The sequence below is a fragment of the Leuresthes tenuis genome, unplaced genomic scaffold (genome assembly GCF_036924035.1).
Source record: "Leuresthes tenuis unplaced genomic scaffold, fLeuTen1.0.hap1 SCAF_8, whole genome shotgun sequence".
NCBI lineage: Eukaryota > Metazoa > Chordata > Actinopteri > Atheriniformes > Atherinopsidae > Leuresthes > Leuresthes tenuis.
The window spans coordinates 14112258-14139206 of NW_027325362.1; the positions used below are offsets into that span (position 1 = coordinate 14112258).

Below are 26949 nucleotides of genomic sequence, written 5' to 3' on the forward strand. Positions count from 1 at the left end.
TTATAGGACCACCATCGAGGGCCTCGCCAATCCATCACAGGGCCAACACATACAAGATCAGAGAGACAAACAGACCTGAATCCCATCAGGAATTTGCGGAGAGAGCCAGAAGGCATCTAATGTTGCAAAGAACAAATACAAAAGAGTGGTATCAACTGAAATAGTCGTTTGTTGTTGTGATGGCAAACTGATGACTTGAAAATGGCTTGAATAATTGTGGACATGGTGTTTTACATCCAGCCAGGGGACAAACATAGGTCAAATACATATTCAAATTCAATAAAATATTTAGCTCAGCTATACATGATCTGGGGCTTAACTGCGCTCTTCTGTGGATTTGGATAATCCTTCCAAACCTTCTCTCGAAATTCATGGAAGGTCGATCTGTGAAACGTCACATGATGAAGCCGCTTGTCAGAACTCCACCCACTTCAACTTTACCTCCCAACTTGTCAATTATAAGCAGAGTAAGACCTCCTGCTTCTGACTATTTCACCTAAAAAATCATGCCTTTGTCAAGTACACGTTTAACTTGATTTTCTTATCCAAGTGAATATTGCTGAAGCAGAGCACGTTGCCAAGGGAAAATAGCTTAGGAAATTAGCAGATGGGTTTTCTGTACTTTTCTTTTTGGTTCACACTGGACAAGTCTGACCAGTGGGGGTGTTTTCTGCTCCATAGAGACGCGGAGGCGGAGCCTGAATTCCAAAGTGGAATGAACTTCCTCTCGCTACGTCACTCTGGGATAGGCTGCGAGCTATCAAGCAACGCTGTCAGCCAACGGGGTTTCGTGCTGATTACATACGCTTCCACTGGTAAGTAAAAGCTTAGAGATAACATATTTATCGCCGTTTTTTTCAGGTTTGTGTCTATTTATGTGTTACTGTAGAAACTCTGGGGTTTTCGCACTTTCTCGCGCCCACAACTACAGCAGTTTCAAAGTTAAGCGTTGCTCACTCAACTACAACGGAAACTTTGGTCGCGAAGGCCCTGTTATTGGTAGCAACAGGTCCACGAAACGGGGATGCCATTAACATACGTGTGTTTTATTTGTGAAAAATGTTGGTCGCGTTTCTTTTTTTTCTTTTTTTTTTTAACCTGTGCTTTGTTTTTAATGCAGGAGGGGACCCCCCCACACACACAGACATACGCCACATCCCAAGCTGGAGAAAGTAGCCTTGCCTGTCGTCAGGTTTAGGCTTCGGGATTAAAGAAATCGCCAGTCTCACCGCTTTCGTCGAAACTGCCAGTGGGAATTCATGCTGTGTTGGATAGCTAAATGCGGTACGAAGCTAAAATGATGCCGGTGAGTTGTTTTTATTTACACAAGTCTTTTTACCCCGTCTTGCAGCATAATTAGTCAATTTCCCTCCATAGTCGCCACAGCAACACCGAGTTGTAAATTACCTGGACATTTAAATTGACGTGGCAAGTTGACCCCGCGGCTACTTTGTGTCATGACTCCGTTAACACGGACTTGTTATGGGAGTTTATTTGCCATGAGTACGATCGGAGTTTTTAGACGAGACGGAATGACGCAATTTATCCGCTTTTGTGAGTTTTACGACGCTTAAACGAGTCAGTGGATGCAGTTTGAGGCCATCCTTTGTAAGTCTGTGTCATATCTCTTCGTCCAGTTGGAAGAGATGTTCTTGAACTCAGTTGTACTGTAAAGTGCACACACATTTCCGCCTCGGGACACGCATCAAGCAGGGGGCACTTGCCAAGTATTACTGGCACAAGTTAAGCTCAGCGCTGGACGCTTGCCGTGTCATTACCGTCATTTTCTTCATCATCAGAGGTCCATTGCTTTTGCTGCAGTGCAAGACTCAATCTCTCTGCACTTCGGTGATGCGGACACCAGCAGGGTTCCTGCATGCGATTACTGTAGGGAAGCGGTCCCTGGACTGGTGCCGACTTAGAGTTAAAGCAGGTTAAGATGATATTGTCTGGAATTTATTTATCTATGATTATAATTGCAAAAAAGGCGAGTGTTTTTGTCTTTATATGCTACATTTGTATTGCATACCCTGACACTCCCTTCACAATTTTAAGCAGTGGAGGAAATTTGCATATTTTTAGAAGCTGGACTAAGACATCTCTTGGCCTTCTGAATCTTTTAATCTGACTGAAATGATTGATTTGTTATCTGAACATGTAGCAGCTTAGTTTCAGTGGGTCGCCTTGTGGCGAAGTCGGTGTAATTCTGTGTAGACATGTTCTTTTTTGGTTGTTTGTTTTTTACTAATTTTCCCTCCTCTCGGACTTCTGCCTCCAGTAAAACAGCTGGGTCACTTAATTAATCATCTCACAAGTGCAGGCAGAGTCACATTTGGATGATTCCTGTTCGCTCATGACCTCCAGGCTGTTTTTGGCACATAGCGATTTGTTACCATCAAGTAACTCTCACTGACCCTGATATAAATGATCCCCCTCATGTACCGGATCTGTTTGTTTACCAGGCAACTGCAACCTTAGTAACAACCTCTTTTAATTCAACTCTGTCCCTTCAGAATTAATCTCCACCCCTGCGTGTGTTTGAATGAGATTCAGGTTCTGGTGTTTGCCTGATAAACACAAAGTGGCCTCTATTTAACCATGTCTGATGTGAGGCATTGTCTTATAAATTACACCAATACCCCGCGACCCCACTTGTGCGGGCCTGGGCTTGGGGGGTAGCGAGAATGTAGTGTCATAATTGCTAGTCAGGATGGTAAATGGGGAGTGTCACTGTTCCTTTAGCACAATGGGCTGCAGGGACTCTTTGCCAGTGTGTGTTGTGTGGAGCGCATTGTTTGTGCGCTCGTGTTGTGGCAGCCCCCCGATAAGGGATACTCACCCTTTTTATTGAACCACAGCATCTTGTAACTCATTTACCTATGAATGACTGTTATCTTGTCTAAAGCCCACTTTGTTCTGCAGACACTCGCAAATGCCACATTTAGGCCTGAATTTTGCAGCGGTTTATCGACCCATAATTAATCTTGAAATGTTTGGATTGGATTTCTGTTGTTGCAGTCACGTATCCCATTACTTCCCTATTCCTCTCCCATGATACAAGTTGCTTTGTATGTAGATTTTCCGAGTAGATATACCCCGGTGAGCCCACATCGTTTAATTTATCATTCTCTTACGTCACATTTGTACCAAGCCTTGGTTACACACGCAACAAATCTTACGCGATGCTGCTGTTATTATGGTGGGGGGAAAGTGGGGTAATGTTTTTTGCCATGTGTGTCAACAAAATATAGAGTATATTTCTCTGTGGCCACCACAGGCCTCTGTTTACTCTGTGGGAGAGTTGTGGCGGTTGCATAAGTAGACGGTCAATGTGACAGACAAGGACACCGAAGTGTTGTGTCTTTTTGACTTGTGCGTCAAGCAGAATCGTGCACAGACTGTCTTACCTGCGACTGTATTTTCTGAAAAGACAATAGGTTTGTAAAAACCCAGTATCTCCCCTCAACATTTAAGATTCACCACTGGGCGGTCACATTTGGTAGAGTAAAAAAATTATTGCTGAAGCTCGTTAATAGCTGAGAGCGTAATTCCCACCAAATGATGTCTTTAAGATGCTGAGGGATTTACTTGCAGCTCATCGGTGGCCTGAAAGGACCCTCATCAGCAAGTGTCTGCTCACCACCTCGGAGTATTGAGCAACTCACAGCTGTGAGCGATCCGTGTGAAAAGAGGGATTGTTTACTGTTCAAGTGTATTTACTGCACAGTAAAGACATTGTGGCACAGCATTGCCTAATGTTGAACGACTAATCTGGTCTTGATGAATGCAAAGATCACGTGGACTAACCCTCGCCGTTATGATGAGACCCATTGCTTTAACTGACAGCTCTTTTAGACGGGGTATTTTAAACGTGAATGCAAACACTCACTTTAGCTGTGTGATGCATATAAAGAGAAACCTGCAGAAACTGTAACTAGAAGACTAATGTCAGTCTTTTTCATTTGAAGTCATTGTACCCATTTCTTAGTTTCTTCAGCTTGTTAATGCCGTAGTTTGATCTACTGAAGCCATCCTTTGCCGTTCTTTAAGTAAACTCTGCCTGCAGTTCCCACTCCAGTGAAGTCCTCCAAGTTTAGTACGCACCCACTCATAATATAGATACTGTTAAGATTTAAGTTAATTTCCCACTGGTATCTGCTTTGGTTCCAAATTCCCTGAACTTTGACTGCAGTTTTGAATCTAAACAGTTCTTTGCTGTAAGTTGGGTGGATGGGGAGAATGACACAGAAATGCATTTCTTCTATCGGTCTTTATAATTCACCAAAGTGTAACTATAATCATTTAAAGAACCCGTGTTATAGTATTTAACAATTCATGGTTTGTTAGCAGCGCCCTTATTCCAGGAGCCCTTTTCAGCGCAGAAACTGTTGCTTTTGTGTTCAGACCTGGAAGTTTCCGCATCGACAAAACACCTCACGTACACCTGCCTCGTGCAGCCAGCTCTTCTCGTTTGCATTTGACAGGTTAAACAACACAATGACATCATTCAGATCCTTTTTCTTTTTTAAGGAAATGAGTGTGTCTCCAACATTTCTGCTGCTTCTTACCTTTTTATTTTCTACATAAAATAAATTAAATAATACAGCTATTCAGACAATAGGAATTTTGGTAATTCTCATGTTTTTTCTGTCATCTATTTCTGCAGCGTTTTAGTCATTTAAGTCTGTTTATATCTTCTGTTTTTGTTTCTCAGAAAAAACTTAATTCAACAGTTGATAGTCCTCACTGTATGAGTACATCTTCTCTCTTCTGCCTCATTTTGGATCCCATTTCCCCTTATCTTCCAAATAAGCCCAACTTGGGAAACGTCTGATCACGTAGAGCAGGAAGAATATTGCGAGAGCGCAGATCATGAAGTGATAGGCTAAGTGCCAAAAGTGAGAAGCGATTCTCCCCACTTGAGTTGCATGTAAAAGCTCCTCGTTTGTTTTTTTTTATCTCCTAAAGTTACAGGTGAGTGATGTCACTGTGTACTGATTCCTTATGCGTTGTACAAATGTTACTCATGACCCATCGCCCTCGCTGCCTCATCCTTTAATGCAGCACGGTGAAACAGAGTATGTGTGAAAGAGAAATGAAGAGAAATAATGCATGCAGCCATTAGGGAGTTTTCTGCTGCCTCACCTTTTTGAAGGACGGCTGTGCTGGAACTGTGTCAACTCTTGAAACCGTAAAAGGGAAACTAAGGCACACACGCACAGAGATTACGCTGCAGTGTCTTACAAACTTGCAGTAATTAGATTCAGAGGTGACTTCGGCAACAACACCCAGTTGATTCATTCGCTTACCACAGCAATATCTGTAATTGAAAGTGTGTGTGGACAGAAGGCCCAGCGGCACTAAGGCGAAGAGCCTTTAGACACGGTTGAAGATATCGTCCTTTTTATTTCTGCTGCTGGCAACCTGCCTGAGGATGTCCACTTTCCTTGTCACTTCATTAGTTTACTCGTTGTGTTAAATTATTAGTTCATCTCTATATACTCGCCCCCTTCGTGTGATGTGAGGCAGGTTTATCCAGAATCAAGTTTAACCTTCACCCAAACGTTAAGTATGTTTATATGGGACTAAGAAAAAAAATCATCATCGAATTGTGTCGGCATGACCAAAACCAGACTTTGAAAATGGTTGTTTACATGAGACAAGACTCAACTGGTGGTAGGTGTTCCACACATGCTCCAAAGAATAAGGTAAAATAAAATGGAAAATTCCTTTTTTTCCCCCAAAGTGTAATTCTACTTTTGCGTTCCGTTTTCTTTTCTTTTGTCCTTCTCCTTAGTAATTGATTCAGAATTGTTCTTCATAAACACGGGTAATGTCAACCCTCCCGCACCATTGACCATTGGAGTAACTTAAAGATGTTCATTCTCGCAGTCTGCAGCGTCGCAGCGTCTGACGTACTTCAGCCAATACCTCGATTTTCCTCCTGTGCATGGATGCAGGGTCCAATTAGATGGTCCAGATGTAACTTTAGCTCAGCTCAGCTGTGCATGTAACCTTTGCTGTTATTTACAAAAACGCATGCACATGGCTATCAATGATGTTGCCGTTTCACTTCAAACCATACAAAGGAACAAAAGATTAAAGTTTTCCCAGTAAAACTGCCCATTTAAAATTCAATTTCTTCCTGCAGTTACAGGGGACCGTTAGGATCACATGTAACTGGACCGTATTAAGATGATTTATTTTCTCAGATGTCGGTGTAGTTGTTTTAAGCCGACTGGATGAACTTTAAATTGCTTTACTCCTATGTAGCAAACTTATTCCTTTGTAGCAAAATCCCTGGTGATGTGTGTATTTCTGGAAATGGGGAAACTGCAGCGGCAGACGGTTTTGATCAACCTAATTCAATGTGGGACTAATCGTATCTGGACTACACAGCAGCGTGCAGAGGGTCATTTCCAAGGACTAAGAGGCTTTCAGAACCGTTGGACGTAACATTATCAAAGGATCATACTAACTTAATTTTATTTTGATCTGTCGCAGCACATTTGTATCACGAGCCGCTGCTTTGTTTATGTTGCTGCTTGTACGTTATCTCAGCGATCAGTAGGACGCACACAGAGCCACATAGCATTCCTCTTTGTAATTGGCTACGTGCACACTTCTGATATTTAACCCCCCAGTCATCTCAGAGACGTACGTCTTGAAAAGCCTGCTCAGCTTTGCAATCAATGTCTCTCCCTTTAGGGCTCTTTCTTTAATGGGTGCAGGGATCCCAATCACAAAGCAAAGGGCAAATTCAGCATCTTTAGACTTTGTCGCCGATATTTTTCTTATATAGTTGCTCGCTGCACGTCCCCACAGACATTCAAGCTTAATCAAAATGAACCTGGGCTAGAATAGCTGACAAAGAAGCCAGTTTCTATGCATTATCCAAGAGCAAACATTATAGTATGTCTTTGTTTTATGATCCTTTCAGCTTCTTTCAACAGGGCAGGTCAAGCACTGCCAGCTGTAGTCACTCTTCTTCTTTTCTGGAGGTTTTGATGTTGCAGGCTTTCATCATCTGTACCAGTGTGCCTGGAACAGAAGGTCTTAAAATTGACCTTTAAAACTGTAGTTTTTTGTGGGGTTTTTTTTCAATTTTTTTTGTTGTTATTCCGCCCAAGGTATTACTATTGTACTCTGGGGGAGGAGGTTTAAATACATCATACCAGTGTCTGAATATTGTATCTGGTGGAGAAAATAATGACCCCTTTACTGTTGCATAAGGCTGCTGCCTATCTGCGTGCTATTGAATTTAAGCTTACTATTGTAGTACTGAGCCAGCAAACTGTTAAAAGGCTATATTTTTTTTTATATAGCAGATTAATTTAATCCCTGAGATATATCCCCAATGACCTCCTCTTGTTTTCTTCTTTATACATCGCTACAATGCAGGCTTCACATTTCATTGCATATACTACATTTTCCATTCTGCTGTCCTCAGTTGTCATACCGGTCTTAAATCCTGGGCGACAGCTTTGACTTTGATGCTATGATGGAATTATAAAACTATTGCTATAATGAGGAGCCACAGCAGCAGAGGCAGCCTGTCCGGTGTCCCTCCACGGGCAATCTCTTTACCCCCTCTCAGATGGGAAAGAACTGCAATTCAGCAAATGCTTCTGTCATCTGCTCCACACCTGATAGAGTATATCAGATTTTGTCAAAGATTGTCATGCACAATAAGAAGAAATCCTGCTCAGCTCCGTGGTCATGTCAGGCGAGCTATGGCTATGCTTTCTGGTGAGATGCTGAGCAGTGGATCTATCAGGCTGTTTAATTTAGCTTGCTGTTGTATCTATGAATATTTAATGAACACTCAATTTGTCTGGCTGAGGCAAAACAGAGTCTGGGTACTCTTGGCTCCTTTATGTTCACCTCTTCATACCGGCAGATGTTCTGCTGTTGTATCATTTTATAAACTACATATTTTTATCATGGGTGTACTTTTTTTCTCTGCTGATATTGACACGCTGATCATTTTTGGCACGTGTTGGTACTGTCTTTTCAGACAAAAGGGCAACAAAATGAAATCATAATGTATATCCAAATCTTATTTGGTGTGTTTTTGTTTCTCAAGCAATGTGAAAATTGGTCACATTCTCGTGATTAATCATGTGTTCAGATCTGTATGTAGCACTTTTGTGGAAAATTGTCGTCCTTAATTGTGGCCACATGAATGATGTGGATCGAGATTGGCAGCAAAGTGCTAACTCATCGAGATGGATGCTAGCACTGGGTACTTGTGGGCCCCGGATCATTAACTTTAGTGCTGTGGAGAAATGACTTTCAGTGTAGGAATTGCCACCTCCAGGACTATCTTCCCCTCTTAATAACGGTTCCACCATCTCACATTCTGTCAGTCTTCTGTTTCATTGTCCAAATATTAACAGGATCATCTAAATGCCCTACATCATCCCTGGGAGGTTGTGATGAAGTCAGCTACTTTGTGCTAATCCCTGATCCCTGAATGTCTTTTTTTTTTCTTTAAATCTCTGGCTAAAGACAGGCTACTTAAAATAAAGTCAGCTAAGTTTTTCTTTTAGCCAACAACACTGAGGCAACTTTAATGTAAGTAACACAAACCCTATAACTGTAATAATAAGGAGGCAAATAATATGTTTTAAGCTTGGTTCTCCAGAGTGGGCTTCCATCAGTTGTTAGGTTAAAAGGGCTAAATCTGTTTCCAGCTTTATCTATTGTAGATTACTGACAAGGATGAGTCACTAACTCTGATAATATGGATCTTCATTTGCATCCCTATGAAACAAACCAGTTGAATCAGGTCCTCTGAGTCAGACCACCATCCTTTGCTTCCTCAGTCACTCAGTCATTGTGAAAGAGGGGAGGAAAAAAAAAAAGCCCTGGATGGTTGTTTACGTTGCTGAGATTTCAGAGGGAAAAAATGTCTCCTCCTCTCTTACTCACTCGATAAGTTTCATTTGAAGAAGAAAAGGCAGAGAAAGCCTGCTATCTTTCTAGCTCAAGCCAACAGTTGAAAAGCAACTCAAAATGGTTTTGTTTCTACATCATGGCTGCAGCTGCTCGGTGTGCTCACCCCCGCAAGCCCTTTGTGCTTGTGTACTAGTTGACCCGACGTTCCCACCGTGGCCCCCTGCAGGCACGGCCTTTCAGAGTTGCTCAGTACAAAAACCTGACAGTCTAACCTGGAGGTCCAGGATGTGTACAACAATGCTCCTCTGACTGTTCCACTTTCATGTTATTCTAGGTCCTGAGCCGCTGCCTGTCCAGGTCATGTCTTTTTTATTTTTTTTATTTTAAGTTACTGCACAGACAAAACACTATCAAATCTTGTGCTGAAACAAAATTGTTCAATAAATTCAGCACATGCCAGGGCCTGGAGATTGTTTGTTATGATATTGATATTTATTGCGGCTCTATGCGAGCGTACTCCCATTGTGTGATCTGATTATGGTTGGAGGCATATTCCAGCACAGCCTCACAAGCCTCTTTTTGCAAGTATCCTTCAATAATTACACAATGAGAGTATATATGTTTTAAATAGTCAAAGAGATATTTCCCATAAGACTGACAATCGTGAATCCAGTCTTGAATTTATCGCGCATATATTGATTTAACGGGCTTTAAGCACTTCAGTAGCTGTCATTGAATGGAAATATCTTCATGACGGATCCATCCTGATAGATCAATTTTGTGCTCATTTTCATGGTGGTGTTCTTTAGCTGAAGGCTTTCCCTCTCCATCTCTGTCTTGGACAGCTTCATTGAACTCCTCAGTGTCTCTGGATTGTCAAGAAACAGTTTTCACAATCTGTGATTCGCACACTGACGTACGAGTCCATCTTCTCTGGAATCCTCCGGGGTATTTCATGTTAGTGTGTTGGAAAAATGTTCAATCTCTCACGGTGGTGACGGCAGTCGTTCACAGTTGGATGGTGTGGGATTTAATGGAATTCTAGGAGTTGCGCTCTGATTTCTCTGTTGACATAGTGGAGCCTTGGAAACAGACACCGCTATCATGGAACCCATATTTTGTACACACACACACACACACACACACACACACACACTGAACCATAGAGGAATCAGATACCAGTTACAGAAAACTGTGGCATGTACTCTATAGTCACCATCAATTTATCAAGAAACCAGGGCCCTGTATCCCTGTCTAACTTATCTCTGTCTAATCCGCCTGCCCCCCTGTTGTGCACAGATGTTCCTGACTGTATACCTCAGTAACAATGACCAGCATTTTACTGAGGTTCCCGTTACCCCGGAGACGCTGTGCCGGGATGTGGTGGAGCTGTGCAAGGAGCCGGGGGAAACTGACTGCCACCTGTCTGAGATGTGGCGGGGCTCTGGTAAGTAGCAGGGTTAGTGTACCCAGTGTTATCCCTATTGTCTGCTTACCATGCAAACATAAGATGTTCACATGTGATTTATTAACGGATTGGCACAATTACTTTTCTGGAGAATATTATATATGGAGATGGGAAGTGTGTTCATGTGGCTGATTTCTGTTACAAGGGTTTATCGCTTTAGTTGAACTCTGCTATGCAAATGAAAGAGAGCGCATAATCCCTGTGACAATTACAAACCCCCAAACATCTCACACTTCTCTCTGGGGGGGGTTGAGGTTTCGTGCCTGGCTCATTTTTCTCCTTTCTGAGAATCCATAAGTATTCAAAATCAGAACTGAAGGAGCCAGGCTTCATCGTCGTTTCCATGGAGATGCTGCCATAAGAGTGAAGAAAGTGCCAATTATTGTGTTTGAGTACTTCCAGGAGTAGTCTGAAAAGAGATTGCAAGATACAGAAGACTCCTTTTGAACACATTCATCAGCCTTCACTTCTGACTTACCATCAAAACGTGACATTTTTCTGCTCTTCGTGTTACCGTATTTGTTAATTTATTATTATTGTTTATTATTTCCTTGACCTGTCCTTGACTGTAAGGCGTCAGTACCTCTGTATAATGAAATTAACTTTAAAGCCTGTTGAGGAAAATATCAGAAGAGTAGTTAAAGAGACCTTCGGCTCAGTACCAGCCTGACTAATTGACAACACATTATCGTTGGTTTGCCTGAAGTCATTGCTTGAAGAGATCAACGAGCTGCGTCTTGCAGTGTAGATTGCACAGGATTCACAAAGCAAACAGCACACGCTCATTTGACCTACCTCATACTTGTCATGTGTTTAACCCTTGGCAGGATTATTAAAATGAGTGCCTCACTGTTGAATTTATGGATGTTTTAACCTCCCATTTGAGCTTCTGTTTGATTACATTCTCCATCGGCAGAGAGAGCTGTAGGTGAGGGCGAGAGGATGTTGGATTTGCTCCAAAGATGGGGACAGCACAGGTCGGAGGTGCGCTTCTTTCTGCGTCACAACCGAGCCCCGAGCAGGGAATCAGGTAAGTGTCTCTTTATGACAGCTGACCCAACCCAACACACAACAGATAATAAAATGAAATGGTTACTATGGTCACTTCTCTCACACAAGAGTGACGACTGAATGAGGGCTGTCCTTGGAGAAAAGACATTTGACACCAACATAATAAACTCCAGGGATGCCAGCAGCCTTTAAGCATACATTTGTTCGATCTTTTATGAACATTTTTGACTTTGCCTTTCGTTTTCTTTTTTTTTTCAAAGCTGAGTTTGAAACAAACTACCTGGAAATGATACAGATAACACTGCCTTCATCCAGGAAATGATATTATATCAGCAGGCGCTGTTTGGAGGCCAGACAGAAAGCAGGGTGTTGTAGTCACTTTATCAGAAGCTTGTTACTTTTCAGTTTTCTTAGCAACACAGAAAAGTCCAGTATCTTGGTCCTACGCTGTCCTGTCAGCTCTCAGTTGCATAACTAAGCCCCTTTACCCCTCGCAGCTTGAGTCTAGCCCAGGGATTAGATGGCTGTTTTCCCTTCCTGTTATCTTAGGCTGGGCTTTTTTTCTCCACTCTGTTCACTTAACTCTTATCAGTCCTTGCAATATAGTTCCGCATTACCTTTTCTGTCAAAGATGTATATCTAAGACGGGTTAATTTGGTTCTCCATATTAGATGTCGATATACTGGTGTACTCTGCATTGGTACAGCAGCAGTTTCTTTAATGTTTATCTCAACCTGATTCTGTGATGGCATGTTGCTTTTCAACAGGGCAGAAGTTTAAACATATTTTATGTGTAATTCAGCCTTACGCTTAATGTCACCTACTCCGCTTAACAGGGTTTTATGTTCAACTAATGCTTTTTGAACAGCATGTATTTAGCACGCAATACTGTGTGTGCAAGTTTATCGAAAAAATACAGAAAGAAAAACATTATGCAAGATAAGGGGGTTTGGTCATGGAATGCACTCGGTCAAATGCTGGTAGCGTGCTTGGATAAAAGTTTATACAGACACAGTTTTGGACCTACTCACAGACGATTATCTATTAGGCTAAAACCTGAGATTATTCAAGTCACAAAGAGCACTGATCCCAGCTGTTTTCTAAAGATGCAAGCCAGTCCTATGCCTCCAGCAAGTTTACGGCACCCTGTGCACTAACTGTGGATACTTGTTTGTCTGAGACGCTGACGGGCAAAAAGCTAAGAGGAAGTTCCAATCATTTTTCACAGCTGCCTGTGAGGGCCAGTGGTTCACATAGATCGCTGTCTCTTGGTTTTGTCTAAATTGGACAACAAAGCAGCCTTAGTTGAAACTCTATAGCAGATTGTGATATCTGAAGTCTTCTATCATGTTGATTTCTCAGGAGGGTCCAGAGGCTCAGATCCTAAGAGAAATGGAGTCAGGGGACCCCCAGACAGAAGAATGGAGAACGGGGTGAGTTCCTAACTTTCTTTTGGGCAAATGGTTAAAACACTGTGTGCCAGGCTGTCCAGCACCAAAAGCACATTGTCCACATCTTTAGGAAAGAAAGTTCTTTTCAATTCAACAATTGGTGTCTGTGGTTCATTTCATATTGGTGACTTGACGTGTCAAATCGGGTCCATATTTAATATTAACTCAAAGTCTGTGATGTGGCGTGTTTTTTTTTGTTTTTTTTCCCTTAATACTTTACAAGCAGACTTGATGGCGTGCCAGAGGGTGCTGATTAATTCAGTTCAAGTCAGTTCATACACCCTGCGGTGCCTTGATGCTAAGCAGAAATTATTTACTGCATCATAACTTCAACATGACTGCAATAAATAAGTATTGTACTATTGTATCCTGAGATCACAAAAAAACAGTTTGTTTCTGACTAAAAGGCTACACTTTGAGTGACTGTGAATGGAACACCCTCAGCTTCAATAACAAGGATGGATGTGTTTCATGCAGTTCTTTTCTTTTTAATCCTTTTCCCTGTCCAGGTGACAACGCCTCGGATGGACATGACGTTGGCCGAGCTTCAAGAGATGGCTGCCAGGCAGCAGCAACAGATAGAAAGTCAACAACAACTCCTCGCTTCCAAGGTGCATAAAGAAGTACAACATGAAAGAGGAGAGAGGGTCCAGTAGATGTGGATGGCTGGAAGAGACGAAGGGGTTGAGTGGTAGAGATCAAAGTAAAAATCAGACTGGGGGAGGGGGATTGAGTGAAGACTGAAATAATGGGGTCATTTGTCTCAGGTGCAGGTGTGCTTATGATATTGACATTTCTCAGAGTGTTTATGGGGGTTGTGATAGATGGCTGTGCTGAATTGTTGATGTTTGCAAGAGTAATGTTTAAAATTTGAGAAGCCTGAGATGACTTCCTGCCTTAGCTTCTCACGGCTTGGGTCTTGTCTGTTATGTATAAATTTCTATTCTCTTATTTCAGACTTGTTTCTCTCTTCACTGTGACTGACTTATTGGACACAGCAAGAAAAATGTGATCAGAGAAAACTTTGACATTTGTTGATAGCGTTTCAGTTCCTACCGAGTTCCCTTAAAATGTGCAGATCATGCACATACATGCTTTGTATTAAGATTACTTTAAAAAAAAACAACTTATCTGATGACGTTCTATTTTTGTTTTGTCGGTTTGTATGCCTGAGGGCAACGTAGCAAGCCAAGGAATGTGACTTCCTTCACATTCACGAGTCAAGTAAACAAACAGGAATTACTTTCAACACGTCGCCTGATAACTAGCAGACTGTGCTGTGCTCATCTTAGAATCTGCTATGAAGGAGCATTCTATGTTACAGTACAAAACTGGTGATTTTATTGATTTTACTTTTTAGTTTAACACTTTTCTTTATGTCTGTTTCACCACAAAGAAACTATACTCTGCAAACAGCCCTTCTTCTTCCAGCCCCTAAACATTTAACCACAGTTCATAGTGTGGTGCTTTACCCCATGACTCTATATGGCATGGCTATAGCTGTTAAGGGAAGCACAATGAGTCGCACGTTTCTCATTGATGGAAATGAACTTTTGCCTGCAGGAGCAGCGGCTGCGCTATTTGAAGCAGCAGGAACAGCGTCAGCAGCAGCAGGCATCCGAGCAGGAGAAGCTCCAGCGTCTCAGAGAGAACATCGAAAATCAGGAAGCTCGGCTCAAGAAGGTCAGAGCCCTTAAGGGCCAGGTGGAGCAGAAACGCCTCAGCAATGGCAAATTGGGTGAGCTTGCTGGATTTTAGTCATGAAAGTGTGTCTTCTCAGAGTATTCTATGGCAGTATTTATGGAAAATTTTCAAATATGAAGCATTCCTCTTGACTTTTTTAAAATGATTTCTATTCTTTGCATCTTTCCTCCCCACCTCTCCCACATCCTCACACACCATCTCTCCCTCCCCAGTGGAGGAAATCGAGCAAATGAATAACCTCTTCCAGCAGAAGCAAAGAGAACTCGTTATGGCTGCGTCCAAGGTGGAGGAGCTCAGCCGACAGCTGGAGTCGCTTAAAAATGGCAAACGGGACAATTTCCATGACAACCAAAGCTCAGTGGCTGAACTAGACCACCTCTACAAGGAGCTGCAGGTGTGCAGACAAAACAAAAGGGAACTTTGTGATATTGTATATGATGTTTGTGTGAGATTAACACAAATGTGAGGCTGAATCATGTTTTGTCATTTTCTGTCTGTGCGGTCAGATGAGGAACAAACTTAACCAAGATCAAAACTCCAAGTTGCAGCAACAGAGGGAGAGTCTAAACAAGCGCAACCTAGAGGTGGCTGCCATGGACAAACGGATCACTGAGCTCCGAGATCGGCTGTGGAAGAAAAAGGCAGCCCTTCAACAGAAAGAGAACTTGCCTGTAAGGATTATCACGCCACAACACTATTCAAACATAGCCTTAATTCTTTCCAAGTTTTTGTTTGGTATGTCAATATTTGCTTCTACCGCTCAGTGGTAGAGATGCTTTTTATCAGAACTCCCTCTTGCGGCCTTATTGTAAGGCTGTCTGTATCTCTTTTACCCCTTAAGCCTGAGATCTCGATGCAGTCAGAGCTCAGCCATGCTAACGTAAGGCTACTTAAATTTTAAGTCTTCTATTTTGGGCAAACCAATGCAACTCTCAATGCAACTCTTTCCAATTCTGTCTTTTTCACCTCTTCGGTCTCCTTTTTGACATAGCTTTCGGGGGCTGGATCATTGTACTGATCATAAAACAGAGTTTACATTCCAGCTTCCTCACGCCGCTCAGTTTTCAGCCCCATTTTGTCAGAAACAAATCCTGAAGATGAGAGCGGAGTAATGAGTGCAGGCTGTCATCACATGCAGGCAGGAATGTCTGTGGAGATGTTATCTTTTCTGGCAGCACTTTGTAACAGAAACAAGACAAGTCGAACAACCAGTTCTCTTAAAGGTACATCAGCGCTTCACAGAAATGCAGCAAGGTAAAATGCATTTTTAGGATTAAAGTGGGTGCATGTTAAAAATCTGCCAGCTGAGTTAATTTTCAACATACGGTTTGGGTTTTAACAGCTGCGCTCCTCTGCTCCACTCTTCCCTCTCCATGAGTTGTTTTTCACACAGGTTTCCATGGGACTGTAAATAGGAGTCAACAGACTTGTTTATGAAACAAAATATGAGGAAGAAAATGTACTTTGTCACTGCTTGAGCTCATATGCTTTGTGATGGTAGATCAGGGAGTGACTTAATTAAAACCCAATCATATGAAATGATCGTATTCAATAATGAATGACTGTACTTTCAGTCGTTCTTGCTCTGTTTACTCTCCCCTTCGCAGTTCTCTGCTCATGTTTTCTAATTTTCTCTCATTCTTCTCAGATGTAATAGGGACATAATATGGGTTTTTTTTATTGGCTTTCAGAATTAACTGTCTTCCTGTCAAGAAAATTTAATTTTAACCAATAACCCATTAACTGAAAAACGATTGTCGATTGATACTGATGTAATTTTCTCAATGTTGTGAATACAGAGAAATTGCCTCATAAGTATGTAACACACAATGTTTACCAAGATGCATGAGAACTGAAGTGGCCTGCAAGTTAGAACATGAATAAAAAATGATGGAAGGGGAATATCACACATCCATCTGAGGTTTGCCTAGAAGCCTTCACTAAGTAACTTTGACTGTACTTAAAAAGCAGCCCTGCTTGTCTTGTAATACATACAAGTACTGTTTGCATGTGCGTTTGCAGTTTGCTGCATGTGTGCGTTTTTAGAGATGAAGACCTCAATAGGCCCAAGTGAGGAGGTGATTTACCCACACCCTGCCTGGAATTATAATGAGTGATCCTTTTTCTCACCAGCACAAAGACACACTCCATCCAAGCTGCTTTCCTCCAACCAAACAGCAAGCAGCTGGCTGACATCACCCAACAAATGCATATAGTTATATTGACTGAGGAGAAGTACTCTGAGAGTTGCCAGCTGACTTCTCCATCACCATCTTTCTTACATAGTTCAGAAAATATGTGAAAGGCCAATATTAGCTTAAAAAAAAGGAGGATTATTCGGCATTTTGAACTGCTTCTGCATGTTTGTGCTTTTGTTTTCTCAAGAATGGCTATCCTGGTAAAGAGAGGGCTTCAAAAGACACTCACCTTCAGGTAACTAAATAAATATTGGAGCTGTACATATGTCTTTGTTTGCTTTCTAATCTTATGGCATAAGTATGACGTGCATCAGACTTTGTTAGCTATTCTACAAGTTTCATTCGAGCCATGGCATTGGGATCATGTTGATTTCCTATTAAAAGGACAGTTTCACAAAATCTAGGGTTATGGCCAATGTTAATGCAACAAAGAGTTGTTTGTAAGGGGAGTGTTCTGTTTGTTAGGAATGTTTGCAAAGTATAAACGGGTCATTTTTTCTATGCAATCCACAGTGAAGATACTTTCCTCTACCTGTAAGATTCTGTAGCTCGGCTTGAAATTAAACCTGCAGTCCACATTTAACTGTCAATTGCAGCAGCTTCTATAGAACTATTAGCATGTGGTTTCCTGTTTATGACGGGATGTACAGAATAAATTCAAAATACTTTGATTGCTTGATCTGTTAACACCTCCTTCCGTGGGTATCAGTAATACACTTGTCCCAGATTTTACCCTGGGACACTACGCTTCAAAAACTCTCGAGTGTCACATTCAACTGACCATTGTTCTACCATGACCAACAGGTTAAAAAAAAATAAAGACAGTCTTACAAATTTTGAGTATTAATCAGAATAAATTCCTTCAGTTAAAACATGGTCAGCTCTGGTGACATCTACAGGCTCAAGTTTATATTTCATCTTCCCAGTTGAAAGGATCTTTAAAACGTGAAAATTTTATGTGAGAATATGTTTGGTTGTGTGAACCTTGATGTTATTGTCAGCATGCTTTGTGTAGTATTCCTCTTCATCTCAACAGTTAAAAGGTTTTGAATCTCATCTCTCTCATCTCATCTCTCTTCTTTCACTGACCCCTGCTGCAGTGACGGCGGGAACACATTCTTATTTCTCTGCTTCTGTTTCATTGTGCAGCTGCCCCCTGATGGCCAAGCCGGACAACAGTCGGGTCCGTCTCGTGTGGCAGCAGTCGGGCCATATATCCAGTCGTCCACAATGCCCCGAGGTCCAGCTAGACACGACCTGCTTGTAAAGCCAGCCTACCCAGACGGTACTGCCACTCTACCAGCCCAGGAGCCGCAGAGCAAGGCCGGGACAGGTGAGAAACCACAGACAACAAGCTGTTCATCCTTTCACCCGCTAACTCCCTCTGACTACGACTTGGGTCTCTTGGGTTCTAACTTGGCAACCCGTCCACATGTTGTCGTTCTGTCATTTTTATAAATAAACCAGCTGAACTTTTAAATACTGAGTATGTGACAGCTAATTCATCGGCAGAGTTAAAACTTTGGCTTGCATTTTTATATCAAGCCAAGGTTTGATTTAGCAAATCATTAGTAAAAGGTTCTCAATCGTTAACTATGACTCCTTTCACGTGTTTTTAATTTTTTTTATTATTATTTTATGTGTCACAAAACTATCGTGCCTTCTGCAGGACCAGAGAAGTCTGGCACACCTACTGATTGTGATGTCACTTTGAGCTCAGAAGGTAGCCAGTTGCCTTCTGGATTGTGTGTTGTGTTCTGGCATTCTTGAATCTAAATAGTACAATCTTGTTCTTTATTTTTTTCTGAAGAATTTTGCAGTGAGTGAGACAGTTTTTGAATTTGCGATCTTTTTGCCGAGTTGTGTGTGTGCTTTCGTTGTATTCTTGCCATAAGCTCCCACTTCAGTTTGTTTACATGTCTGCATATAGGGGAAATTTGCTTAGAACAAGAAGCATTATTTAAGGTCTCTGCAAATGGTCTAATTTCAGCTACGCTTTCATCTTTTTGCAGAAATATTTGTTTTGCAAGGTGTTTATACAAATCTTGCTGACAAAAAGTGGGGAAACTTTTACAAAGAGAGAAAGTGGTAGTAGAAAATCCCAATTTAGTGTGACTGTCCAAGACAGATTTTGAAGACCCAAATTCCCTAATCTGAAAATTTGCTTTAACAGAATTAGCTGTTTGTGCAGAAACATTTATACCAAATGAAGTAAAGTATAGTTTTAGCTCTAATTTAATTTTGAAGTCGGGGTAAGTTGTTATTGCATCAGCACCCTCTGCCTGCGGACTGTAGTGTGATCTAACCAATACAGTTAAGGTGAAAGTTTGGAAAACCCATTTGCTGACCAGAGCATGATTTAAAAAAAAAAGTTCCTATTACAATCCTGCAAATATAAATGATTTCACATGCGGATCATCTGAGTCACTATTGTAGTTGAATCAGTTCCTCAGTGGATAGTGGGCCAGCTATGTGCCTTATACTGTAAAGAATTAACAACGCTTAAATATGTCATCATCCCATGTTTTAATGTTTCAAGCAATGTTGATTACAGGCAGTCAGAGTAACAAGTTTCTCCTCAGTCTATCCTGATGTTGTATGTAATTATTTCTACATGCTGGGTTAATATGCAATAGCAGAAGAAGAGAGATGGGGATGGGCGGGGGAGGCTGCGGAATCTGTTCTCACTGAATACTCATTCCCAGTTCTTCTCAGGCTTAGTGCATGCTATCAGGCAGGCTCCAGGGGGTTGTGCTGCTCTTTGTATGACCCCTCTGGGGGGGTGCAACAGTACCAGGGCCCATCCAACATCATGTCTACAGCAAAGGGAGATCTGAAGCTTTAAGGCTACTTTGTTTTTCTTGTCTTTCGAATGCATTTTCCTCAGAAGCCATGTTCTTGCTTAAGCCTCTGAAAGAGCTGCGGGCTAAAAGAAAAGGTACACACTTGTGTTTGTGTGTGTGCGCTTCCCAATAGCTTTTTTTTTTTTTTTTTTTAAAGATGTTTTTTTCACGAGTCATCTTTACGCAAGAAGATGCTCGACATTTGTATTTCCCTAGCTTAATATGTGGTCGTGTGTGTGCTTGTTTTGTGCTTGTTGAGTTTCCGCCTCAGTTCTTTTTCTGTAACTCTAAACGGGTCAGTCGGAAACAAACGCATTACCTTTACTCGATCTGACGTTGTGTTTGGATTGTGACCAGCCCATTCCAGTCTTGTCTGAATGTTTGCGTTTCTGGGTGTATTTCAACAACTCTTCTTTAGATGGAACATTTAAATACAATATGCAGACCTTGTGTTGTTTTTACCGTACCGAAGCTAATCTCGCTTGTTGCAATTATGATATGATATAATGTGTACAAAAGCTCTGTAAACTTTGTGTCTAAGACTAAAGTTTGCTTCTCCTTTGTGTGTCAGTGCTTTGTTTTACTTTTACAACTTCATATAATGTTATTTGTGTGCTTGCATAACATGGAAACACCTCTTTGCCTTCTCGTTTCCATCCTCCTCTGGTGGTCCCCCAGGTCTTCAGCCTGGGAAGCTGGCAGACTGGAGCTCTTCAGGTCCGGATTCAAACACCAACGGTCATGGTCCAGCTACAACACTGCCACGAATGAACTCTCACTTCAAATCTAACACCGAACAAGGTATGACACTCGCACCCAGACAAAATACAGCTTGATTACAGAAGTGATCTCAGGGACTGAATGTGGCTCTTCCTTGTCTTTCTAAAAAAGTAACTTTTAAAGCAGAATGATACTACTGAAGGGGCTTTTGTTCTGACCTTTTAGAGGATGAAAGTATCTGAGCATGGGAGGAAACTGATTTTTGCCTCTACTTGTGCTCTGTGGTAGATGAGTCTGAACTGAAGAGGGACAGGAAGGTGCGTCCATTCTCCATGTTTGAGCCAACAGAAGCTCCTGCTACCTCCCTCCGTAAGAACCAGAGCAGTGATGATCTCGTCAGAGATGCTCAAGTTAGTAACCAAACAGCTTTCTTTTTTTTTTCATCATCACCTGTTTTTTTTTTTTTCGTTTTTTTTTTTTCCCTAAACCAGGAGAAGCCCATTCTTGGTTCTAACATGCTGTTTCTCTACTCTCTCATCTGTCTAGTCTGCTCCGAAGGCTCCAGTCAAGGTGCCGCCCCCTGTCCCCACTAAACCAAAAGGCCCTGGTGTTGTGCCGTATGGCAAACCAGGCTTCAACACAGGAACCTTTCCTAAAGCCAAGCCTCACAACCAGCAGCCCCAGGCTGTCCAGGGCCGCAGCCCCATCCCAGCCTCACAGAGCCAGACACTCCCCCTGCCATCCAAGCAGGACACGCCGCCTGCCGCAACGGTACGCCCCTTTACCCCAGAGCTTCCATCCTCCAAAGACGCCAACCTGAGTAAGCCACAGACCTCAAAAGCCAGCTCCATTTACTCCATGTACACAAAGCAGCCAGGCTCTGGAAAGCCCTTCCCATCCAGTATCCAGGGATCTCTCAACAGGTCTCAAAACCGCACCAATGGATTTACCAGTGGTAAGAATTTCCATGGTCTTTTATTTAGCTTTAGTGCCGGTACTGTGTTGTTGGATGTGACCCCAAGGATGATCACTCTATAATTTAACCTAATATCCGAGTTTCCTTTGTAAGAACATTCCGCAGTTAGACAAAGAATATTGATAAGAGGAGAAAGGAGGACAAAGCTTGACTTAAGTCAGTCCTCTTTGAAATGGAAAATAAGGAGCACCTTCACACTTATACATATCAGCATCTGACTCGTATGGACTGTGATGAGCATACAAGCTGAATACTTGAATAAATTAATATGTCTATATCAACTTTGAACACAAGAGTAGAGATGTCAACAAGTAATTTCAGTGGTATATTGTATGATTTGACATGTGTTCTCTGAAAGGTGAAGCTGTTGTACTTCAGCATTCTCTACAAGAGAAAAATTCACATGTTACTAACCCAAGAAGCAGCTAAAGAGGCAAGGTCAACTGCTAATCTCCCCCTGTAAATGCAGTCACAGGCAACTTATCCTTCGATCTCTGTTTAGTTTTGTCGAAATGAACTGGAAAAGCGTTTAATCTGTTCTTTTTTTATAATGCATACTAGCTTGAACAAGGCGTAAGTTACACTAGAGACAATCTTCTTCACAGACAGAGGTGAAACTGAAGCTGTATTGAAAAGACAAATGACAGAAACCAAATAAATTTCTTGTAATAAATTAAGAAACAACCATAAATTGTCCACTATGATTGTAAATAAGTAGATGTATAGTTAACAAGTCTGACCTTGTGTTTGATTTATGAAAAGAGAAAGGTTCCTTATATCAACTCGGTTCATAAATCATTACTACAGATCTTACCTAAGGCCAATTATTTACGTTTGATTCAGCAGGACTCAAAACTGCTACAAGTAGGATTCTTTACTGCTATGATGAAAAGCAGTGGTAAATACAATATCCAGAGATAACAGAAATGATGATGGGGCTCCACTTTGTATCACGTCACACTACATCTAATTACTTTGATACGATTTTCATAAGTCTTGATTTTCAGTGTAAGTTCACCAATTTCCATTTGACTACACAAAGGTTACAAATGAAAGGCGCCGGGGAGAAGAGCAGAGAGTTTACGCATAACAACTTAAAGTCTCTGTGGACACTCAGTATCTGTTTCCTGCTTTTTGTTTGTAGTGTATCGCAAACCAGTGATCCCAAGTGGAGGCTCCCAGCATCCAGAGAACCCGTACCTAGAGCGTCGCTCCCCTGCTCCAGAAAATGAAGTTGACCACGGTGGAGCCAACAGTATGGGTCCCAGCCCATCTGAGGGGCCCCAGCCAGAAACGGAGCGCATCCCACGGCCTCTCAGCCCTACCAAGCTTCTTCCCTTCATTTCGAACCCCTACAGGCATCAAAGTGATGGTGACCTGGAGGCCCTGAGAAAGAAACTCTACAATGCCCCGAGGCCCCTGAAGAAACGCAGCTCTATCACTGAACCAGAGGGCCCAGCAGGGCCTAACATTCAGAAACTGCTCTATCAGAAAACCACACTGGCAGCTATGGAGACCACCGTGAACACGCCAACCACTCCTACCTATGCTGGAGAATCGGAGAAGGCAGCTGACGGATCTGTGGGGCCATATGGTCCAAGTCCCCCGAGTGGTGCTGAAAACTCTCCATCAGAAACAGGACAGACTGTGGAGGGAGGACAGCTCCCATCTCACTCTGCAGGTGCTAATGTCCCACTTCCAACCACAACTGAGCAGACCAAACCACCTTCTCCCATCCCAGAGAGTGAAGACATCATCCCCCCTCCTCCACCTTCCCATCCAGCCCCCAGGCCAGGTGACGCCATGTTTCCACCACCGCTCCTTGCCGGTTCGGAGGACACAATACCCAACCTGCCCCCTCCACCTCCTGAAGGCTTCCTGGAAGAGTTTCCCCCTTACCCACCACCTCCATACCCCAGTGGAGCAGAGCAGGACAGCTTGGGAGAGGACACCTTTAATATGAAGGCACCTGAGGTCACTGGACAGGTCACACTGCCACCGGTATGAAATGCCCCCCTAAACTGTTAGATAACCATTATTTTGCTCCCAGCTGTTTGTTCTGAGGCCATTACATTACATTTAGACTGTTCTGTTTGCTTTTTGAGTTTTTTAAAAACCCTCCCATTTCTGTGCTCCTCAAGAGCGGTCACGAGCTACTGTGTGTGCACGTTCTACTTTTTACTGACCTGCTGGTCAACATCCGTAACCTGGTCTGTTGTTATATAATTGAATAATTCTTCAAAAATACTTCTATTGTTGCAGGGAAAAAATGGGTCCTTTTCTCCTCGCACTAAGAGGATAATTTCTTTGCTGAAAATAACCCTAGTTTACATTTTCTAGTTACTTAGCTCTTAGTGAAAGTCCTTAAGCAGTTTTGTTGGTGAGGTGGTTGGTTTTAAAAGAACAAACCAATGAGAAATCCGTGTTATGACCCATTTTCCCCCTCAGGTTCCCACCTCTTCTCAACTCTACATGAACACCTAATAAAGAACTTTGTTTTACTTTGGTGGACAGTAATTGTTCCTAATCAGGTTGCGTAATCATGATTTAGAAGAATGGATAAGTTTTTCTTAGCTTGTGCTCATAAACTGGATTAGTGATGCACTTAGAGAGCTGGAAAAACAAATGACTTCTCTTCTCCCGGCTCAGACTGAGCGGAGCTGAGAGGGGACTCAGCGGGACACACTCGTAGGAGAGACTCAAGCAGTCTCTCATAGAAGATTTCCATTTCTGTTTGATCATGTTTGGATGGCTGTTTAGGGTAATTTAAGTAATGTGAAATTCTAATTGTGTCTTCAGGGAAAGAGGACCAATTTACGCAAAACTGGCTCTGAACGCATCGATCACAGTATGAGGGTGAAGTTCAACCCTCTGGCTCTGCTGCTGGACTCTTCTCTGGAGGGGGAGTTTGACCTGGTCCAGAGAATCATATATGAGGTAAGACATTGTTCAACAAGATATAGATACATATATATAGATATATATGCTTGTATTTGAAGAGTCTATTCTGCTGTGGTGTAGGTAAAAAATAATATCTATAAGTAGTAGCTAAATTATGCCTGTCCTGATGTGTAAAATGAAGCTTTTACCAAGCCTGTCTCGCTTAATTTGAATAATTTGATTCCTCAAAACACAGGTGGAAGATCCCAGTCAGCCCAACGATGAAGGAATCACTGCTCTGCACAACGCCGTCTGTGCCGGACACACGGAGATTGTCAAGTTTCTGGTTCAGTTTGGTGTCAACGTTAATGCTGCCGACAGTGACGGCTGGTAAGTCTTAACCTCACTGCTGAGTTGGTGCATGGCGGAACTCTCATTATTAGTTTAAAGATTAGTTTATTTTATTTTTTTCCAGCTGTAAACTAAATTCCACTGAAAGACAAGAATGCACTGACCTAGTCTGTTATCACATGCAAAATCCTGCTATATTCTACACATTAGCCGTCTTTCTAATATTAACCTTACTCCTCTTTTCGTTCCCTCTTCATGTAGGACGCCGCTTCACTGTGCTGCATCCTGCAACAACGTGCAAGTGTGCAAGTTCCTGGTGGAGTCGGGAGCAGCAGTCTTTGCCATGACTTACAGCGACATGCAGACGGCAGCTGATAAATGTGAGGAGATGGAGGAAGGCTATACCCAGTGCTCCCAGTTCCTTTATGGTCAGTAAAAGTTAATTTGCTCAAAGCTCACCTCGTTCTTTCTTTTTCTGTGTCGTTGATGTTGTGTATTCTCTCTGAACCGTCGCTGAGATCAAAACGTTAATGCTGTGATCGTTCCCTTGGATTTTTTACAACTGCCCACAGGTGTGCAAGAAAAGATGGGAATCATGAACCGAGGCGTGGTCTACGGTCTGTGGGACTACACTGATGAAAACCCAGACGAGCTCTCTTTCCGTGAGGGAGACTGCATGACCATCATCCGCAGAGAAGATGAGGATGAGATCGAATGGTGGTGGGCGCGCCTGGGTGACACAGAGGGTTACATCCCCCGCAACCTCCTCGGGGTGAGTTATGAGTCACTGCAGCCATAAGTGTGTTTTATTGAATGTTGAAAGTATTTCTGTACAACTGTGTGCCGTATTGACTTTGTTGCCGTCTTTAACAGCTCTACCCCAGAATAAAACCAAGACAGAGAAGCCTGGCTTGAAACTCTGAGGTCAATCTGTGAGAACACACAGTCACAGTGAGGCTTTAACAGACTGGAGAGGAAAAGAGGACACTGCCGAAATGAAGAGAAAAGGACAAACCAAACTATATGAAGGATCAACAGTTTCTGGCACTTTCCTGTATCGACAACCGAGGGATTCTCCCTCCCTGTTTTCCCAGGACACACTGTGTACTTTAGACACTAAGCTTTGTTTTATGTTGCTTTTGTAATTAGTATCCAAAGTTATATCTGAAATGGAATACACTCAGATGTTGGGATGTAAATGGAACAAGCAGTATTTTTATCCCTAGAAAGTGATTTTTACACTTTTTGAATGGAAAAATGTTTGGTATGCTAGTTATTCCTGCCACCTTCTCGGGGTCCACGTTGCATGAGGTCGGTGTGAGCAGATGAGGGCGATGCCTTTTGTAAGGCTCTGTTACCATGACAATCTTTTGCAGCTAGTTTGTCATCGTCTGTGCCGAGCGACTGCGCCTCTATAAAAACCTGCCCTGGAGGTGTAAAGTTTCTGTTGTGGCCGTCGCTGTTCTGGGTACACAGACTGAAAATGAATTGAGCGGCATCGGAGTCAGTCGTGAGATTTCTGATTGGTCTCTTGTAGTCCCCTCTGTGGTCAATGATGCCCATTGGAGCCAGTCAGCTTTCCTGCACTGGCACTTGGTGGAGACTCCACAGATGCTGTGCATACATGCGTTTCTGTCACAGAAGACAAGTCAGATTTAGCAGTAGGAATTCTGTTCTTATGAAAACCAATTTTTTTAAAAAACTCTTAAAAAGACCCTTGGATGAAAAGGGGAATCATGCATATGATTTATCTCTGTTTTACTCCAGCAGTTCCTTGGTAGTACAATAATGTGAGAAGGCTTTTTTTTTTTAATTCATTTATTGAATCTCAGAGGCAACGTCTTATGAAGTCAGTATGTTTAAATAAATCATGTCCTACAGGCAAGAAATATAAGTTTTAAAAAAAAAAAAAAGAAGAGAAAAGGATGGAACCTATAAGATCATAAGACCCAGCTCACCACATATGTGTGACCATGTATTTATTTTTGTTACCACTTCTTTAGTCATTTTGTCTATTTGAACTATAACCACAATAGTAGTCTATTGTTGTATTTTAAGCATTTACAATAAAATACTTTGTACTGAATCCACTTAGTCTTCTTGGGACCCAAGTAGAGATGCAGAGTTGTCTCTGTCATAAAAGTGCTTTGTTGTATTTCTGTAGTTTCTTCTGTACAACGATTCGGTTTATTTAACTCTTCTTTTTTTTCTTTGGAATACTGCTGTATTGGCCCCTGTGATGACGCAAATAAGCCTGTGACCATACTGTATAAACACCCCCCTCTACTGGACAGAAGGGGATGTTTTCCTCTTCAAAAGGACAAATGCAAAATCACCTGCTAAACCTAACGGCTGATTCAAATTGTGCAAAGTACAGTGTCATACATTTTATTAGGAGGTATGTTTTGCTTGAGGTCTGTCATTTGTGAAAAAGGAAGAGATTAAA

At 42.1% G+C, this 26949-nt stretch overlaps 1 protein-coding gene across 3 annotated transcripts; it reads left to right on the forward strand.

Moving 5' to 3' along the window:
* Window positions 1–734: 734 nt before the first annotated feature.
* tp53bp2a (tumor protein p53 binding protein, 2a) lies at window positions 735–26949 on the forward strand. Of its 3 annotated transcripts, XM_072390944.1 has the most exons (21): window positions 735–815; window positions 1121–1306; window positions 10201–10348; window positions 11286–11399; window positions 12743–12813; window positions 13341–13442; window positions 14395–14569; window positions 14748–14929; window positions 15042–15206; window positions 15377–15415; window positions 16921–16968; window positions 17883–18066; window positions 20255–20377; window positions 20585–20706; window positions 20843–21251; window positions 22417–23273; window positions 24072–24209; window positions 24409–24542; window positions 24765–24931; window positions 25076–25275; window positions 25377–26949. In XM_072390944.1, the coding sequence occupies exons 2-21, from the start codon at window positions 1280–1282 to the stop codon at window positions 25416–25418; spliced, it is 3447 nt and encodes a 1148-aa protein (XP_072247045.1). In that variant the 5' UTR covers window positions 735–815; window positions 1121–1279; the 3' UTR covers window positions 25419–26949. The 3 variants fall into 3 exon arrangements, with proteins under 3 accessions (XP_072247045.1, XP_072247046.1, XP_072247047.1); XM_072390945.1 differs by lacking the exon at window positions 15377–15415; XM_072390946.1 differs by lacking the exons at window positions 15377–15415; window positions 16921–16968.